Raw genomic sequence first — 17,419 nt, 5'->3', positions numbered from 1 at the left:
TGTTTCCGGTTGTAGTATCGCGCGACAAACATCATAAACCATTTGCGCTGCAGACAGGTCTTCTGGACCATTCAAGGCAGGCTCTGGCCCCCAGTGTAGCGACCGATATCCCTACCATCCCGTCTTGAACTGGGACTGGTATTCAGTGAACCCAACGCGGAACTGTTAGGCTTCGAGACATCATGCTGAATGCCGTATTGCTGGTTGTATGCATCTGCATACTCCTGTCCGCCATATTCTACCTCTTCTTCTGGAACCGCTTCTTCGCCTTCGTCTTCAGCCTCATCCTTCGGCTTGCGCTCTGGAACCAGGGAGAGTCCAGTCTATGGCTTGAGTTTGGTACGTATATGTACGTGACTTGCATAAGCAACTTTCTTACAGGATGTGGTATCTGCAGGGGCGATCCACTTCTCCACCCTTGCAGGGCGTATACTCATCAAGGACCTCCGCTACCACTCGAGCAACCAGACGTTCCGTATCGTCAAAGTCCAGCTCTCCTGGAGATACTGGCTGCGGAGACCTGCAGAAGAGGAGGACTTGAGCCATGCACGCGTCATCGGCGAGGACACGACTGGCAAGAGCAGCTCGCCGCTCGCGTGCAGGGTGCACATCTCCATGCAGGGTCTCGAATGGTTCATGTACAACCGGACCGCGTCGTTTGATAACGTCATCTCGCAGTTGGATGTAGAGATGCCTAGCACGCCTGCTGCGACTCCCGTTCCGGATGGGGCCGCGTCCGTACGGAAGGTATTCAGTAGGACGTCTGTCTTACATGACTGTATGCGTTTAATCCCCGACATCTCGCGCAGTCCGACTTACATCATTCCTTAGCGTCGATCCTTGGTCCCCCTGTATCCTTGGTATCCTCCATTTACAAGCATACCCCAACATTCGTCAAGCGGTCCGCGTCCTGGGTACAGAGTCAGCTGCCGAATCTCGACCCCAAAGACCTCCTCCCCATCAGTATCGAAGCCACCAAAGGTGCTATCACCATTGGGAATGCATCCACACCAAACCTGCTCGTTGCGGAGTTCCGTCGAGCCGAGGGCACATACGGCGTCGTGGAGGCACGTTCGAAACACGACCTCTACAAGCAGGTCCTGAATATCAAGCTACTCGACCCCTCTCTGTCCTACGTGGAGAACGAGAGGTATACGAGCCCGATGGTCGAGGTTGGCCGCACGATACACGAACGCGTCGTCCGGTCGGGAGGTACGCCCCTCCGCCGCAGGTCGTACCTCTCGTTCTACAGCTTCCAGAGGATCTGGCAGGAGTTGAAGGTGTGGGCGTGGGTGTCTGCGATCAGCCCCTCCTCAAAGCCCTCGCATCATGGTGTGTCTATGCCTCATCCGCCAACCTGGAACTGGTGGAAACACCAGAAGAGCGTGGACGAGGAGACTCCGTCTGGCGCTGACTTGGCGACGCTGGAGTATGCGATCGACCGCAAGATCCTGGAAGCGCCGGTGCTAGAGCTATTGTACTACGCCGACGTTGTAGGAATCGTCCCGGCTCCGGCGGCAGGGCAGGAGGGCGAAGACGAGAGTCTCGACCCGTTCGATATCGGCAACGGTGACCTTCCGCCCGAGTGGGGTATCGATCTCGTCGTCAGAGGTGGATTTATCCGTTACGGTCCCTGGGCGGACCGCCAGCGGTACGTCTGCGCATTGACGTCTATCACATTTCCTTCCCTCGTTGACTTGCTTTCAGAATTCAACTCCAGCATGCGTTTTTCCCGCCCACATATGCGAACGCAACGCCCACTCCTCGGTTGAAGCCCGGGGATATGCGAATGTGGACTGGGATGAAGGTGTTCATTGAGCTGAGGGACGGTGTCTCGCTGCTCATTCCGTTCCGTGAAGCGTCCAAGGCAAGCATGGAACTGAGGAGTAAGATGTACCATCGCTCATTCGACATTCGAACAGAACTGGCAATGGGACAAGGCTGACGTCAAGAATAAGCTCAGGAAACGCGAGGCCGCGTCCATACATCTGCGCGCCGGTGACAGCTCAACGATCAGTTACATCGTTCCTATGATCGCCTCTTCTAAGGGCTATTTGTCTATGCTCGAGGTCCATCTGGACACAGTCACCGTAACGTCAAGCCTGAACGACATCCGCTTGCTCACCGCGGAGTCCTGCCGCGTAAGTGTCTACTGAGAGCATGCACATACATCCACCTAGACGCTTGCTGAGGTATCGTGCAGATTCGAAGCCATCTCCCCACCCCGCTCAAATGGAATGGTTTGAGGCAATGGACTTTCGCGATCTCTCTTCGGCAGCCTTGCTTCTACTTGCTACGGGACCATATCAATATGATCACTGATCTAGGGAAGGACTGGAGCTCAGGTCCGCCAACCGACCCCAGTCTCTTCACGCCGATGATATACGTCATTGACCTCGACATGCACAACTACACAATCAACCTCTATGTGAACGATCACAACATCATCGACAAGCCTCTCATCAAGGAGGACAATGGTGAGTCGCATCCCATTGCTTGGCTTCACGGGAGCTGAGCGCTGATCTGTCGGACAGCCATACTCACTCTGCGTGGAACTCACTTCACACACGGACTACATATGCCATTCACGAAGTACCGTCCAAACGCATCCACGGTCTCCTTCTGGATTGAAGCTCCCGACATCTTTGTCGACCTCTCTCTTCCCCGTTGGAACATCTTCAGCCTCTTCCCCACTCCCGATCGAAACCAGGTCGGGCACCTTGGCATGTTGAACATGAGCGGCTCCTATCGCTACTTCGCCGACGTCAAACCAGAAAACGCGGACCAACTCAAACTTGAGTTTGCTGGTCGAGACGGTGTCTATAAGGCGTTTGGATGGACGATACGATATCTCATGATTTTGCGAGAGAATTACTTCGGATCGTTTACTCACTTCTCTACGCTCACCGAGTACTTGGATAAGCGTAAGGCGGGTCAGCCACTTGGGGATCCCATCCACTTGCAATATCGGGAGGGTCAGGTTAGTGTCGTCTATCGGTCGCACAAGAATGAAGCTGCTGACGGCGTCGTGACAGTCAAATGCCATGCAAGTCACCGTGAGCTTGGCGGTGGACAACGCGTTGATTGCTGTCCCTGCTGGCTTCCCGGGATACGAGAAATACACTATCGAGCACGCCCACAACTCACCTGAGGACCTTGGGCCATGCTTGATGCTCTCCCTCCCGGCCTTGCAACTCCACCTGAGAACGAACGACTATTACATGGGTATGCTCCTCACAGCTGTACCGCGGCGTCGCGTGACTGACTGGAGAGCAGAGATGTCGCTCAACGTTGACCCTATCACCGGACGGCTCAACGAGCACTGCTACAACGCTTCTCTATTCTCTACGCCAACCCATTTCGGCACCAAGAAGGAGAAGATTGTCATCGACGGCCTTGATATCCTTGCAAACCGGCTCTTCGGGCATCGTCCGGCCGCCTCGACTTATGTCTGCATCTGGGAGATTCATATCGGAGACGTGAAGGCGGTTCTCAACTCCTATGAGGCACGTCTCCTGTCAACGGTTGGATCATCTTTTGGTCTCAATTTCTCGGATCCTCTGAATTCGCCTGCGAAGGAATACGCGATTCCTGCAGATCCAGATGGTGAGTCAATCTACTCCAGTATAATCCAGTTTCGTAGCTCAGCACCTCTACAGTGACTTTCTTGAAAGTACGCGTAGACGCAGTGAATATCGTGTGGTCTGTCAACAATGCTGCAATGGAACTTACGCTCCCGAACGGGGTGCGGTTCGACTCCAACGATCTTGCTGGCAAGACATTCCGCAAGGTCACGGGCATTCGCTTGCCTCAAGCGACTGCCAAGCTGCTCCTCGCGTCTAAGCAAGACCGCGCCCGTTGGATTGAAGTGGCCGATGCTCACGTTGATGTCGATATCGACATTTACTCGTCGCCTCCTGGATGGCAAGAATCAGCCCAGCTGCAAGCGGAGTTCGTCGCCGCGCAGGACGGGATCACCGGGCGAGCAAAAATCTTGTATTCTCTCGATGATCCAGCCAATAACGTTCGACGCATGCGACCGGGTATGACCTGTATCGTTCGCATTGGTTGCAACTCACTTCCTTTACAGGTCGAGGGATCCTCGACAGCGACTTCTACCTGCCGCAGATCCGAATCCCGAGGTTATATTCGGTAGAGACAGTTGAAGACCATATGACCATACCTATTCCCCAAGTGCGAGAAGATCTATCCGAATCAGACACAGAACCCCTCCCAGAAGCCGTGCGCGATGCTCGCGTCGCGTGAGTACATTCGTTCAAGGTGTCTTCATCTCGCTTACAGGACATACCAGTGATCTTCGTCCTGCCAACATCACCATTGAAGTACTCAGTGACGGCGAACAAGATCTGACAAGCGGCGACGAATCGGACGACACCGACTCCACGGACTACAGTACCGACTACGATGACACATTCGACGGTAGGCTGTTGCATATCGTTGGAATTCCACATTCTCACTCCCAATTCCTGCAGAGGCCTCAGTGGGGCCCTCCTGGCTTCAGGTCAACCGCTACAGTGGCCATTGCAAACATTACGAAGGGCGCTTCATATCTCGTCCGTCCTTTTGGCATGTGTCACCATTCACTCGCACACGCGTAAGTAGCGCCAACCAGTGTACGCCGTTCGTCAGCTCACAGAAAGGCTTTCTAGGATGTCACTCGGGCTGGTCGCAACGTCACCCATGAGCCACTGACTGGTGATGCTGTGCTTGCGTCCGCATTTGCTGCTGCCTGGGCCGATGTAGACGAGGACGATGCCGAAGACTGTGATAGGACCATATTCCGCGCGCGTTCGAAGCATGGCGTCTGTGTGTGGATGACTCCCTTGATCTTACCGGTGTTCAACCAATTGCTAGAGGATTGCAATGTTAACGTGCGTACGTATCCTTGTCACAACCACTGTTTGTTGATGGCCTTCTTCGTGTTTAGCTGCTGAGCCCAGAGCTCCGGTTTGACGTGCTCACGATGCAATTCATCAAAGCGTTCAAATCGCGTCCTGGTCCGCCAGGCGCTGTTACGACATTCGACATTCACATCCCAATCGCGGAAGTCTATTCATTGCAGCTAGTGGATGCGCTCGCCCCACTAGGGACTACGGCCCGCGGTGTCAAGAAGCCTGCACAACATGGCGAATCATGCGCCACTGCGGTCGAATTGATCACGGAGGGGCTGCACTTACGTGCGCGAACTGCATCAGGCGCGAACCAACCCTCTCGAAATGACATTTCTGGAGCGTTCTCGTCTATACGGGCTGCTCTACTGTCGAAAGCGCCCTCTAGAGGTTCATACAGGCAGGATCAAGGCAAACTGTGCTACATCGCTGTCGGGCCAAGCTTCGCGTCGATAATGCGTCGCAATATCTCAGTGTCCTTCGGAGTCATCTCTGCAGATATAGGCCATGCCGCTCCTGCCTATCTTTTCGCAACGTCTGTCGTCCTCGCGAAAGCGTCGTTAGGGATTGTAGAGGCACGGAAACATTCGGCAACCTCTGTCGTGATCACGGAACCCCAACTCATTCATGCTGTCCTCAAAAGTTCGCATGACAGAGCCGTGGTCGACCCACTATCTACCATACAGCCTTCATTCCTCATCCAACACGGTCTTCCGGATAGATTGCGGAAGGATGCGACATTCAAGTTCTTGGTATACTTGCGAAGCTGTCTCCGCTTCCTAGATGAGGGCGAGCGTCAGACCATCTACACCTCTCAACCAGACATATCCGTCGACAATGTCCTCGACACCCTCCAGGCGCAATGGTACAATTTAGCGGGCGACGACGACTCGTCCAGCCTATCGCAGCAGACTCTTCTACAGGAACTCCTTGGTGGTCGTCGAGAAGCGGATGCAACCCGTCGGACTCCTTTCTGGGAGTTCCCCTATGACACGATGTCGTTCTCTTTAGACGGGATGCGCCTAGCCTTGCGACATTTCGCTGAGGGTACGGAAAGCAACTTCGTAGCTGGTCCAATCACCGTCACAATACACCAGCATTTGGGGGACCTGGTACAACCCATCACATGGACGCCTGGAAAGAGCCATCCTAACCTGCTGTCGAAGGATAGAGAGCGTCGTGCCTTACTTCGCGTCTCCCTGTCCATCTCTCTCGACTGCATATCTTCCACAGTCCACCCACAGCTGGTCGAGTTCACGCAGATCGCCTTGCGAGACTACAGGCAACATAGCGCTGCCTTGCAATCAGCACTCAAGCATGATCGTTCGCTTGATACCGGACGCAATCCCCCCTCTACCGCTCATTCCCCGTACACTCCTGCTAGGTCAACGCCGTCGGTCACGGTAGACTGCACTCTTGCGATGCGGTCTTTCACCTTCACCGCGGCGGCGGAACAGCTCATCGTGCGCTTCAGGAATGCCGACATCACCTACGCATCATCGCTGCTCGCCAATCCCCCTTCGCAAGAACACCTCGTATGGGAGGTCTCGACAAATCACTCCCTCATGTTCAACCAGGCGGTCCTTGAAGCCTGTTCGGCCGCTACTCCGGCGTCACAGCAAGCAAGCGTTCTCGCATCATTGACCTTCGCAGACGGGCGGACCAACGTTATGCTGCAGCGGGACATTCACCGTAATCTGACCCTTCGCGCCCTTGCCGGCCTGGGCGAGCTGCATCTTGACGTGCCGCGAAGCGCTCTGCGGCTATACCGATTTGTCGAGGGTTGGCGTGCGGACTACTTGCCCGGTATCGAGGTGACCGTTCGCGGGCTGTTAAACGAACTTGGTAGTTCGTCGAAGGCTCCGAGTCGTTCGTCCTCCCAAGTGTCGCAGTCTCCCAAGCTGCTCAACTTCCAGATCCAGACCTCCATCGCTTCTTGCAGAGCTACGCTCCGGGTCATGCACGGCACTTGGTTATCTTGGGAAGTGCGCGACACGATTGCGTTCCTGCTTCACGACAGCCGCCGTAAAGGCGCCCATCTCTTCGGCCTCCAGATGGGGCCACATGTCTTCGATATCTCGCGGTCCCGCAGTGAAATGCAGCCGACTCGGAACTCTGGCATAAGACTGTCGTTCCCCACGATTACGCTCCGTGGCAAATACGATAGCAGTGGTCTTGAGGGCTTGGCTCTGGTCGAATTCTTTCATGTTACCGTCCGACCCTCTGACTGGGACACACTTCTATCTGTTCAGCAGAAGTCTGGTCAAGACTTCAATGACCTCATCCACATCATTGAACAGACACGCCAGAAGAGGCCACCGCCTACTTCCCCCGCTTCACTCCCTACCGACAAGGCTAACAAGAAGCCCTTCAAGTTCAGCGGTTCGTTCAAGATGAAGGGTTTCCGCATAGGCCTGGAAGGACTCACATCCACGCTCTTCCTAGAGTGTGACGACATCAGTGGAGGCATCGGGAATATGAGTCGTTCTCTCTGGCATATCAGGCTGTCCGACCTGGCGCTCTCCCTTGCTGCCCAAGACTCCTCGATCGGTGTGCCTGCTCATAGAGAACGTCGATCGGCTTTCGTTCGAGTGGACATTGAAGCGGGTATGGGCAGGCAGGCGGATACAGGCGTGCAGCATCTGCAAATTTCTGTCAACAAGATCCACGCTGTCATGCAACCTAGCTCGATTGGCGAATTAGCTGACTACGTTGACCACCTCCAGGTATGGTACCTGAACAGCTGCTTTATTTGACATTTTTCTGAGTTGAAACAGGCCGATGTGCTCATTCGACAAGAACAACGTGCGACCGAGCTGGAAGAATTCAAGGAGAAGACGAGAAGCCTCATGAAGTCTCTGGATGTCAAGATTGGAGAGCCGAAAGCTTCATCTGAGGAATCGTTCCTCGAGCTGTACAACATATCGTTAACAGTCAGGAATGTCGGCGTGGCGTTTCCGCTCACACTCGCTCGGGACCTCCAGATGCCTCGTTCGGGAAGTCTGGATGACAGTACCGTCCGTGCTTTCCTCTTTTCAGTAAAGACCATCGAGTTCGGAACGCAACTCGGACGGAGTGGACAGGCGTCTATGACGGGCTTCTCCTTCCAGTTTGTCTCGAGGTACGTCAGTAATTGGTATCCAAGCGCTCCAATCGTCTCACGTCATGCAGATTCCGGCAGGGCAATTCAGCTGATTTCTGCGGCGAGAACCATAAGACGAAGAACAAGCTCATATATCCTGAAATGACCGCTAAACTGAGGTCGGAACGCGTGGCGGACTCTCGCCTCTCATCCATTGAGGCGGAAGTCAGTGGATTCATCCTAGACGTTGATTCTTCGATACCCGACTTCGTCTCCTCCCTTCTTGAGGTTTACCGTCGAGGTAAAGACCGCGTCGAGCGTCTGGCGTATAGCGCACCTCGCTCTTCACCCAGCAGCGAACCTACTCCCCCCTTGGAGCCTGCACATGCCGAAGAACGCTATGGAGCACTCCTCACCTCGAATGTGCTTGCTTCCCTGACCTTTGCCAGTGGTAAGGTTCGCATGCACTCCAGAGAACCAATTGCGCACCAGCCTCGTAGTCGTCCGCCATCCACCTCGCTTTATGGTCGCATGGAGGATTCTGGTGGGCCGGAAGAGTTCAACCTACCCGAAGTATCAATGTGGGTTGAGTTCCGAGCTACTCCTGCTGTGCACAAACTCGGCAGCAAAGGACAGCCTGCGGAGCCATCAACTTTGATCTTCAAGAGCACTATCCACTCGAGTCAGAACACTCTTCGGCCGACCCTCCTACCGTTCTTTACCGAGCTCATGGCGAAGGTCGAAGAACACATGCGGAGCACTAGTCCGCGGAACCCTCTAGCCTCTCCGGGACCGAAACTGCAGGGACTCTTACCTATCGCGAACCCTACCTCGGACGAACTTCCTGCCCGTGCTCCCGAACCTGTCTCGAGTATGAAGATTAGCTTCAGTCTTCGGATCGATCAGTCGAAACTACTACTCACCTGCCGCCCGGACGCAAACGTGATTGCTGGCCTTCACTGGGACAGCGGAGGATTCGTTGTCAACATTGCTCCCGGAGCCCGACGCGTATCCTTCACCGGCACCGTAGGCGGTCTCACGGTATCACTCAAGCATGGCTTCCTAAGCGAAGACTGCGTCAAGCTCGATGCTCGCAATCTCAACTTCTCGATCGCGTTCGCCAAGGTCCAGCCAGGAGATGGTCACGTTATGAGCTCCGTATCCGTAGTGCTTGACACGGAGTTCTCAGGTGGCCTTCGCTTCTCCCGGTTCCAGGACGTCCTCTGCTTCAGGGCAGTGTGGCTGGACAGGATACCTACATTTAGTAGTGGTCCAGCTTTGACTCCCCTTGAGCGTTCCAATGCGTGGAATGCCCTTTCCACCCCAAGTACTTCGACATCCTCTATCAAGGAAGAGCTGACTACCGCTGTGCTCATCCGCTTTCGTCGAGTCGAGCTAGATGTCGACCTGGGGCAGTCTATCAGCGCGGTCAAGCTTACCCTCGACGACACGCTTGTGCGGACGAAGATCACCGAGAGACTGTCAGAGCTGTCTCTAGCGATCGGCAACTTCTCCGTCGTGGCCACTGGCAACTTGGCCGGACATGCGGAGATGCCAGATTTCCAGTTCCAGACGATACGTCAGAACGACCACGAGTACGCAAGGGAGGCTGGTGGACGAATGCTGGACCTTTCAATGATGAGCGGAGTGTTCACCGTGAAGTTGGACTCAGAGTATCATGAATTGATCCAGTACCGGTGAGCATTTTGTCGCATGCTGGATGTACAAGTGACTTACCTTGCTTTGTAGGGCTGAACCAATATCCGTCTACATCTACGATGATTGGTCCCGAATGTCCTCGGACGTTCCTGCAGAGGAGAGGCGCGTCACCCTCGATTTCCTCGTCACTGGGACTGATGTCCTCACCATCATGACCGTTGGGACCGTGCCTAAGCTGGTTACCTATGTGAACAAGTTCCGAATGAACTTAGAGACGCAAAGGGAAGGTGCAGCTCGCGAATCCAGAGCGTTCCGTCTGGTGAATGCTCCCAAGCCAGACAATCCGCTTTCAGCAGTCGCCAATGCTATGTTCCAGTCCGCAAAATCCCGACTCAAGGAGAACGAGGCTGGTCTCTCGTACACCATCGGGCAGCGGATGAGCCTCAAGTTGAAGCTGCTACGGCTGATCGTCCTTCCGCGCTCGATGCGGGATCCTGAGCTAGCACAGTTCGTCGGCCAAGACGTCCATGCCCGCCTGCACCGACTCATACAGTCAGGCGAGGAACCCGCTCGGCGTGATCTCGAGCTGTTCTTCTCTGGAATCACTATCTCGAAGATCAGCCAGCTCCACCACGGGCTGTTGCCCAAGGAGCAACCTCTAGACAGCCGTGATTGGCTCGCTACAGTCATCGCGAAATCACCTGAGGCGACCATCTTCGGTCTTCCTGCCATGGACATGCAGATGCGTTCCGAAGAAACGCAGGGATCCCACGGCGGAGAGACACGGCGCGTCCTCAAGTACGACTTTAGCTCCAGTTTCTCCAAAGCAGGCGCCAAGGACGCCGAGGATATATACATCTCGCTGAACATGTCTCTATACTCGTGGCTTACTATCCTTCGGAAGACCTTCGCCCGCGAGATGGAGCAAGTCCAGCTGTCCTCAGAGACGCGTAGTGGGGCTGCGGGCACACCTGCACAAACAGTCATATCCCTACGGAAGAAGCACGATTCGATGGCGTCGCCCCTGTCGTCCACGGATCGCGACGACGATGCATCTCAGGAGTCAGTCCCCGGCATCCGAACTCGCTCACGTACCCGTGGCTCGATGTCTAGTAGACTACCTCCGCTGTCCACCAAGTCTGTGGATGGCACTTCCGCGGCCGCACTCAGCGGGAGGTCGCCTATCAGTCCTCCTCCCTCTTCGAAGATTATGTCGCCGACAGCCGCAACCTTCGGCGCTGCGGCAGATCCGGTCGCCTCCAGCAGCGCTGGACCCTCAGGAGCCGTATCGTCATCCGCGCAAAAGGGAATGAAGACGACTGGCCTGGTGTATGTGCCGCAAACGCGCAGGATAGAGCGCTTGACGATGCGGCAGCTGGGCGAGGCGACGCCAGATGTCATGCATCCGTTCTTCATGAAGAAGGCCGGGTTCAACTTGGAGGACTCCCTGCCCCAGTATGTGCACGAGTACGCGACGATGCCGACGGAGGAGATAATGAAGGCGCTGTTGAAGTTGTACAGTAAGCAGCTGACGAGGAGCGCGACGGATTCGCCTTGATGGTCTGGGCTAGTAACGTCGATGATGTTGTTACACATTCTACATACATGGACTTGGAGTTCCTTGCATATGGTCAATCGGAGGTATACCACATCTGTACTCTATTCATCGCACTAAGTCTACAACACTATTCATTATAATACCCACGTTCCAATTGTCAGTTCAGACGAGTCAGAGCTTTCCACGCAGACCGATAGCCTCCAAAAAATAACTCAATAGTGCAATACGGTATTATGTTACTTGGCTGACCCGTTGCCAACGCCAACATTGAATACACTGAGAAGGGCGAAACATCCGTAGAGCAAGCCAATGGGGTAAGCAAGAAGGAACCGTTGATCTGACATGCGCAAAACGGCGGTGAATATGCCTGAGGCAGCGTATGTGCACCACAGAATGGATAGCGTTGACAGCAAATAGCCTACAGTCCCACTAACAAGTAAAGTCAATCTACGCTCGGCCCAACAGTCACATAGACAAACTTACTCGAGGGTAACGACAACGCTGAGGGCACCAACGGCAACCATTGGTAGAAGACAGTAACCGAGAACAGAGACGACACGGTAGGCATCGATGCCCTTTTCGGACATAAGGTTGAGGAGGGTGTAAATGGATAGTGAACCAAGCACGCCGACGCCGTAGATGTATCCGAATTGAGGCTTTCCGGACTAGTGACATTAACAGACGTCGTACGTGAGCATGACGACACGAGATAGCCCATGGGATGACATACAAATAGCAAGAAGGTGCCGAAACAGAAAACGAATAAGAGGGGTCCTGCAAGATCTGCGTCGTCCATGATGTGCTCGTCCACTTGCCGTAGAGGATTCAGCACCGCGAGCGATTTAGCGCGTATATGCGAGAAGTTGATCCCGAGCTCTGTGGTCACCTGAATGAGATCATGAATGCCTTCCAAAGAGAAGCTACTGTATACACCTTCTAGCAGTGGTGGTTCACCCTCAAACCCTCCGGTCCCGAACGCTGTCCACCATCCTCCAGTGGGTTGGATGTTCCCAGAGTACGCCCCGCCACCCTGTTGTATTGACCCTTGTGCTCCTACATGCCCGTCCAAGCTCGAGCGCGAACCAGAATAGAATGTACTCCCGACCGGACTAGGGGCGTAGAACTGGAGTGGTACCCCAGGCTGAGGCGCGACGGGCTGCTGGGGGTAATACTGCGAGGAGGACGCGCCGTACGCTGCGTTGTTCTCTTGCCACATCGTCAATATCGTCTAGAGCGCAGTCGTTTTCGAGGTCGGGCTAAGGAGGGGGGGGGATATGAGACCAGGTCCACGTCTTAGTACACAGGTAGGCTGCGCGAGACGTGGACGAGGGCCACCTGTCACGTGCGCAGACTTTTCAGTGGTCTTGAGTAAGCGCCTGCTTTCTGCTCTCTGCCGTCAGGTTCCTTTCCTTCGTCCCCAGTCTGCCATGGTATGTTTTGTAGAATTCCTTTTCAAGAAAGAGTGCTGATGCGTCTGTTGTGATATAGCCTCAGGTGAAACGATTCCTTTAGATGCCTCAGGGTTATCCCACTCACATTCCCCCTATAGAACGAGTATATCGAGGAGCACATCAAGCGACATGGTCGCCGGTTAGATTACTTTGAACGGAAGTGCGTGACCTACACTCTTCTCATATTATCTCAGCTAACAATACTGCTTAACTGAAGGCGCAAGCGTGAGGCTCGTTCCGTTCATCGCGCATCTGCAACCGCCCAAAAGGCCTTCGGTCTGAAGGCGAAGATCCTCCACGCCAAGCGCCATGCCGAGAAGGTGCAGATGAAGAAGACTCTCAAGGCTCACGACGAGCGCAACGCCAAGCAGAAGGACTCCTCGTCCGCCCCTGAGGGCGCCCTGCCGACGTACCTGCTCGACCGTGAAGGTCAGAAGGATGCGAAGGCGCTGTCGACCGCGATCAAGGAGAAGCGGAAAGACAAGGCTGCCAAGTATGCGGTCCCATTGCCGAAGGTCAGGGGGATTGCGGAGGACGAGGCGTTCAAGGTGATGCGGACGGGGAAGAGCAAAAAGAAGGCGTGGAAGCGGATGGTGACGAAAGCGACGTTCGTTGGCGAGGGCTTCACCCGTAAACCGGTGAAGATGGAGAGGTTCATTCGTCCTATGGCATTGCGGTACAAGAAGGCAAATGTCACGCATCGTACGTCAACGTCTGCTTTCCCTCATCTAGCCGTTCTTAACGCCTCATCATTGTGCAGCCGACCTCAAAGCAACGTTCCAACTGCAGATTCTTGGTGTCAAGAAAAACCCTCAGTCCCCTATGTACACTCAACTCGGTGTGCTTACCAAGGGTACCATCATCGAGGTCAACGTCTCCGAACTTGGCATGGTCACCGCTGGCGGAAAGGTTGTGTTTGGCAAATACGCGCAGATCACGAACAATCCCGAAAATGACGGCTGCATCAATGCCGTACTTCGTATGTTCTTCTATCTTCTGGTCCTTGCGCACATGCTCACCGCATAATCCCTAGTCGTGTAATGACCTCCTCGGTAAAGCATCCACGCCTCGCCTCGGTCACAGTACAGTAGCTTTCGTTTTGCTCATCGCATTCTATGGTCATATGTAGCATCTTGTAATAACACGGTTGACCTTATGGATTTAGTTTCCTACAGTCATATAGTGTTGTAGTTATACCAAGGAGGTCAGCCGACCGCCTATGCTATGAAAGAGGTTGGCGTTGAGATCTGAGACCTCCCGAACATATGACATAGGCGCCCGACGCTGGCTTAGCGCCTGAGATGAGCGTTGTGGCATTTCTAGCTTGAGCTTGCCTACCAACTTCATCCTCCTACCCACCATGTCTGTCTCGCCTGCACACTCTCCTTCTCCCGCCCCTAGCGGCTCACATTCTCGACATGCATCCACGCCACTTGATAAGCAGAGGGCGCAGCTTGAGAAGTTGCTTAAGGATCCCTCGAAGCCTGCCCACATACCTGCGGCGCCAAAGGAGAAGACCATTCGGCCTCCACGAGAGATGATGAAGAATGTGCAAGGCTCCAGCGCGGGAGCAGGCAGTGGCGAGTTTCACGTCTACAAAGCGAGCAGACGGAGAGAGTACGAACGACTGAAGCTTATGGAAGAGCAGGCCCAGAAGGTGCGTCTGATCACCCGGACCCCGCATCGTCTAAACCAAGCTCACTCCCCATTGCCACTCGTGTGCACAGGAAGCCGAGCTTACTGAGTTTGAGAAGAAAAAGCGGGAGTGGGAGGAGGCCGCGGAGGCGAAGACGGCGAAGAATAGGGCAAAACGGCAGAAGAAGAAAGAGCGCGCAAAAGGAAAAGGCGCGGAGAATGGCGGAGGGAAGGACACCGCGGCCGGGACAGGTTCGGGGGCAAGTGGAGACCAGCCGTCCGCGCCGTTCAAGAAACGACGGCTCGTCAGCGGCAAGGAATTGGTGTTCCGGCAGCCAAGTGAAGAGGGCAGCGATGAAGAGGATGATGAAGACGACGTTGGTCCAATGCCCGCAGCGTCGACCCTCGCCTCTGCGGACCCTGGTCAGGAACCCGTGCCGGTCGTCGACGCCCCGCGGATAACGATCATCGAAGACGACTAGTTTAACGTTCAAACCCGTGGTCTCGCATAGCGTTGCGGCAGTGCGAGCGCGGCTGGAATGTACGAGAACATACCCATTGGACAGTCATGCGGGCATGTGCGTTCGTAGATGGACAGCGTATATCTGGATCGTACTCAATGACAGTTTGCGTCAGCAGCCCTCAGCAGTCTCTGCGCTTCCGCAACAATTGTCCGAGCGACCCGCGATGCCTGCTTCACAAGGAAAGGCATGCGCGCAGAGCACTTTTAGCGCGAGCTTCTGCATTCATTCGTCAGTAGGATGTGTCAACAGAAGTTGCTGCCTGATCGACTGCCATGACGACAGTAGGCCACTTCTCGGATCTGTTCCTGCCCATTCCGGGTATAGCGCAGCGTAAACACTCGTTCGCTTACCATCCTCCCTTCCCATTTTATCAACGGTAAGTGCTCGTGACGCCTACGCCGTCGCAACAAACAACTTCGTTCAATCCGAGGTAGTTCCCATATATTTTCCAGGCACAGTACGACGGAACAACGTCGCGGACACATCACTGCTGTCCCACGAACCGACGATGCTGAGCGGATCTACCATGTAATTCAACCGTGCGTATAAGACTGGAGGCTTGTTAGCAAGCACGTCTCCTTGCGCTTGATCTCCCGCTCAAACACTCAGCATTAAGGTGTTAGACATGTTCGCTGCCGCTGCGCTCGCTACTCTCGCCTTCGGCGCCATCCAGGTCGCCGCACACGGTGGAGTACTCAGTTACTCCATCAATGGGCAGACCTACCAGGGGTGAGTCCCCGCCTCCCAGTTTGAGCATCGGTAGTGACAGTCTATTGTAGCTTCAAGTCCTACAACACGCCCGTTGGTCAGACCAGCATCCAGCGCGAATGGGACACATACAACCCCCTCACCGACCCGACTGACCCCTCACTCGCTTGCAACAGCAACGGCGCCAGCCTCGGTTCCGGTCAACTCTCTGCGACCGTTCCCGCTGGCTCGAAGGTCATTGCGTACTGGAAGTGAGTATCTGCGAGAACATCGCGCTAACTCTTGGTCGCCTTGCTGACGGGCGCGTGCGTGCCGACAGCCAATGGCCCCACACCATTGGCCCTGTCATGGTCTACATGGCTAACTGCAACGGTGCATGCACGTCGGCGACGCCGTCGTCTCTCGAGTGGGTATGTAAAGATTGTGTGCTTTGCCGTCGAGAAGGACGGACGTTGACCACCGCGTCGCAATCAGTTCAAGATCGACGAGGCCGGCTTGATCTCTGGTGACCTCCCGACGGGCACATGGGGTCAGGGTGAGCTCGTTGCCAACAACAACAGGTAACAACCTTGGTTTTCAATTCCTGCCGATCTCTTGCGCATCCTCATCGCCGACAGCTGGACCTCCACCATCCCCGCTTCCCTGGCACCCGGCGAGTACTTCATCCGCCATGAGGTACGATAAACGGGATTTGAACTTGGCCAGCAAGGTGTTGTTACTCACCATCGTCTTGCTTAGCTCCTTGCCATCCACACCTCCAATCAGCCCCAGTTCTATCCCGAGTGCGCGCAGCTCGTTATCACCGTAAGTAGCTTCCGCCTCGACCCATTCATGGTAATGTCCTGAAATTCCTGTCCACAGGGCTCCGGCTCGGCTCAGCCCTCGGGCTCGTACCTCGTCAAGTTCCCCGGCGCGTACAGCATGTCCGACCCTGGTGTCAACATCGACGTCTACGCTGAGTCTGTGCGTGCAATTCGCTTGCTTGTTTCGCGCTACCAGGTGTTTACCCGTCATTGTGCAGGGTGTCACCAACTACACCATCCCCGGTACGTTTAATTTGGTCCACGGTCGTCTACAAGATGCTGATGAATTCTGCAGGCCCGGCTGTCTGGCAGGGGTGAAATATTACGTAGAAGTTGTCGTGGTTACGTCGAAATGTAAAATCTGCGATGTGTACATAGCCGTCATATCTCTCGGTAAAGGAATGGGCTCTGTCATCGTCATCAGAAATAAGTAGTGTGTCCACTGAAGTTGGGCAAGATCCAGTTGGCATATCATGCGCAACACAGGTTGTGTTATTTCGCCATGGACACATGCCCTTCAACGTCCAAACCCTGAAGTATAGCGAAAAATGAATCAAAAGGATCAGGGAGAAGGCAGTATCTCCTAGTCTCGTGACCAGACGTTCGTTAAGGTGCTCGGGAACTCCCGGTTTTTCGTTCCCGCTTGGAGCTCCGAACGTCTGGTCACGAGACTAGGCCAACATGGGCTATCCATTAATGCCCGAACGAGGCGAAAGCTCGTGTATGATTGGCTGACCAATAGGCGCTAAGGACCAGGTTGCAGCTTGGACTGTGGTCTCGCGTCGGCCGAACGTCTCACGCGCACTGAATACACTGTCGGTTCAAACATGCTTGCTTGTGCATATTAACACTCCGGGACTTGAGAGCGACTACTGTGCGAACCGCCCAAGTGAGGAAACGCGTTGGAACGAATTGTGGGCGCGGTTTGATATTATGCGCGGCCAGTCGATCCCAGGTTGGGCCTTTTTAAAAGGTGAGGCTTCTGCCACATGGCCAAATTCATTGTCGGTCCCGGGGTTGACTCTGCACACTCCTCCAGAGCCCTCAGAAAGCTCGGGGGCGCCGTCCAAGGACAAACATCCAACGCAG

General features: G+C 54.7%; 5 protein-coding genes across 5 annotated transcripts; 4 read left to right on the top strand and 1 right to left on the bottom strand.

The window, feature by feature from the left end:
• Positions 1–182: 182 nt before the first annotated feature.
• Positions 183–11,209, top strand: DICSQDRAFT_143756 (uncharacterized protein; the record flags this gene model as incomplete). The annotated part of the gene is made up of 18 exons (XM_007361627.1): positions 183–339; positions 398–778; positions 832–1,651; positions 1,708–1,867; positions 1,923–2,141; positions 2,204–2,477; positions 2,535–2,980; positions 3,036–3,225; positions 3,277–3,606; positions 3,660–4,043; positions 4,091–4,262; positions 4,313–4,440; positions 4,494–4,615; positions 4,671–4,892; positions 4,949–7,636; positions 7,688–8,031; positions 8,082–9,689; positions 9,742–11,209. 18 exons carry the CDS (start codon positions 183–185, stop codon positions 11,207–11,209), a joined length of 10,113 nt encoding a protein of 3,370 aa, XP_007361689.1.
• A 236-nt stretch (positions 11,210–11,445) lies between these two features.
• Positions 11,446–12,425, bottom strand: DICSQDRAFT_50911 (Yip1-domain-containing protein; the record flags this gene model as incomplete). The annotated part of the gene is made up of 4 exons (XM_007361626.1): positions 11,446–11,638; positions 11,693–11,874; positions 11,940–12,085; positions 12,143–12,425. The coding sequence occupies 4 exons, from the start codon at positions 12,423–12,425 to the stop codon at positions 11,446–11,448; spliced, it is 804 nt and encodes a 267-aa protein (XP_007361688.1).
• Positions 12,426–12,602: 177 nt separating this feature from the next.
• DICSQDRAFT_98540 (TGF beta-inducible nuclear protein 1) lies at positions 12,603–13,845 on the top strand. The gene is made up of 6 exons (XM_007361625.1): positions 12,603–12,639; positions 12,725–12,730; positions 12,759–12,820; positions 12,878–13,362; positions 13,421–13,639; positions 13,694–13,845. Exons 1-6 carry the CDS (start codon positions 12,637–12,639, stop codon positions 13,699–13,701), a joined length of 783 nt encoding a protein of 260 aa, XP_007361687.1. The 5' UTR covers positions 12,603–12,636; the 3' UTR covers positions 13,702–13,845.
• Positions 13,846–14,020: 175 nt separating this feature from the next.
• Positions 14,021–14,777, top strand: DICSQDRAFT_50787 (uncharacterized protein; the record flags this gene model as incomplete). Its single annotated transcript, XM_007361624.1, has 2 exons — positions 14,021–14,317; positions 14,388–14,777. 2 exons carry the CDS (start codon positions 14,021–14,023, stop codon positions 14,775–14,777), a joined length of 687 nt encoding a protein of 228 aa, XP_007361686.1.
• A 667-nt stretch (positions 14,778–15,444) lies between these two features.
• On the top strand, positions 15,445–16,648 carry DICSQDRAFT_50737 (glycoside hydrolase; the record flags this gene model as incomplete). Its single annotated transcript, XM_007361623.1, has 9 exons — positions 15,445–15,548; positions 15,599–15,778; positions 15,847–15,937; positions 16,002–16,087; positions 16,145–16,202; positions 16,266–16,331; positions 16,389–16,490; positions 16,549–16,573; positions 16,626–16,648. The coding sequence occupies 9 exons, from the start codon at positions 15,445–15,447 to the stop codon at positions 16,646–16,648; spliced, it is 735 nt and encodes a 244-aa protein (XP_007361685.1).
• Between the last annotated feature and the right edge of the window lie 771 nt (positions 16,649–17,419).

The sequence above is a fragment of the Dichomitus squalens genome (genome assembly GCF_000275845.1).
Source record: "Dichomitus squalens LYAD-421 SS1 unplaced genomic scaffold DICSQscaffold_3, whole genome shotgun sequence".
NCBI lineage: Eukaryota > Fungi > Basidiomycota > Agaricomycetes > Polyporales > Polyporaceae > Dichomitus > Dichomitus squalens.
The sequence above is the reverse complement of the archived record's forward strand: the minus strand, read 5'-3'. Positions and strand labels throughout refer to the sequence as shown.

Bases quoted from the DNA above. Each gene is read 5' to 3' on its own strand.
- DICSQDRAFT_98540 (XM_007361625.1), top strand. The intron at 12,821-12,877 runs GTGCGTGACCTA...GCTTAACTGAAG, and splicing joins TTAGATTACTTTGAACGGAA to GCGCAAGCGTGAGGCTCGTT. The intron at 13,363-13,420 runs GTACGTCAACGT...ATCATTGTGCAG, and splicing joins GAAGGCAAATGTCACGCATC to CCGACCTCAAAGCAACGTTC.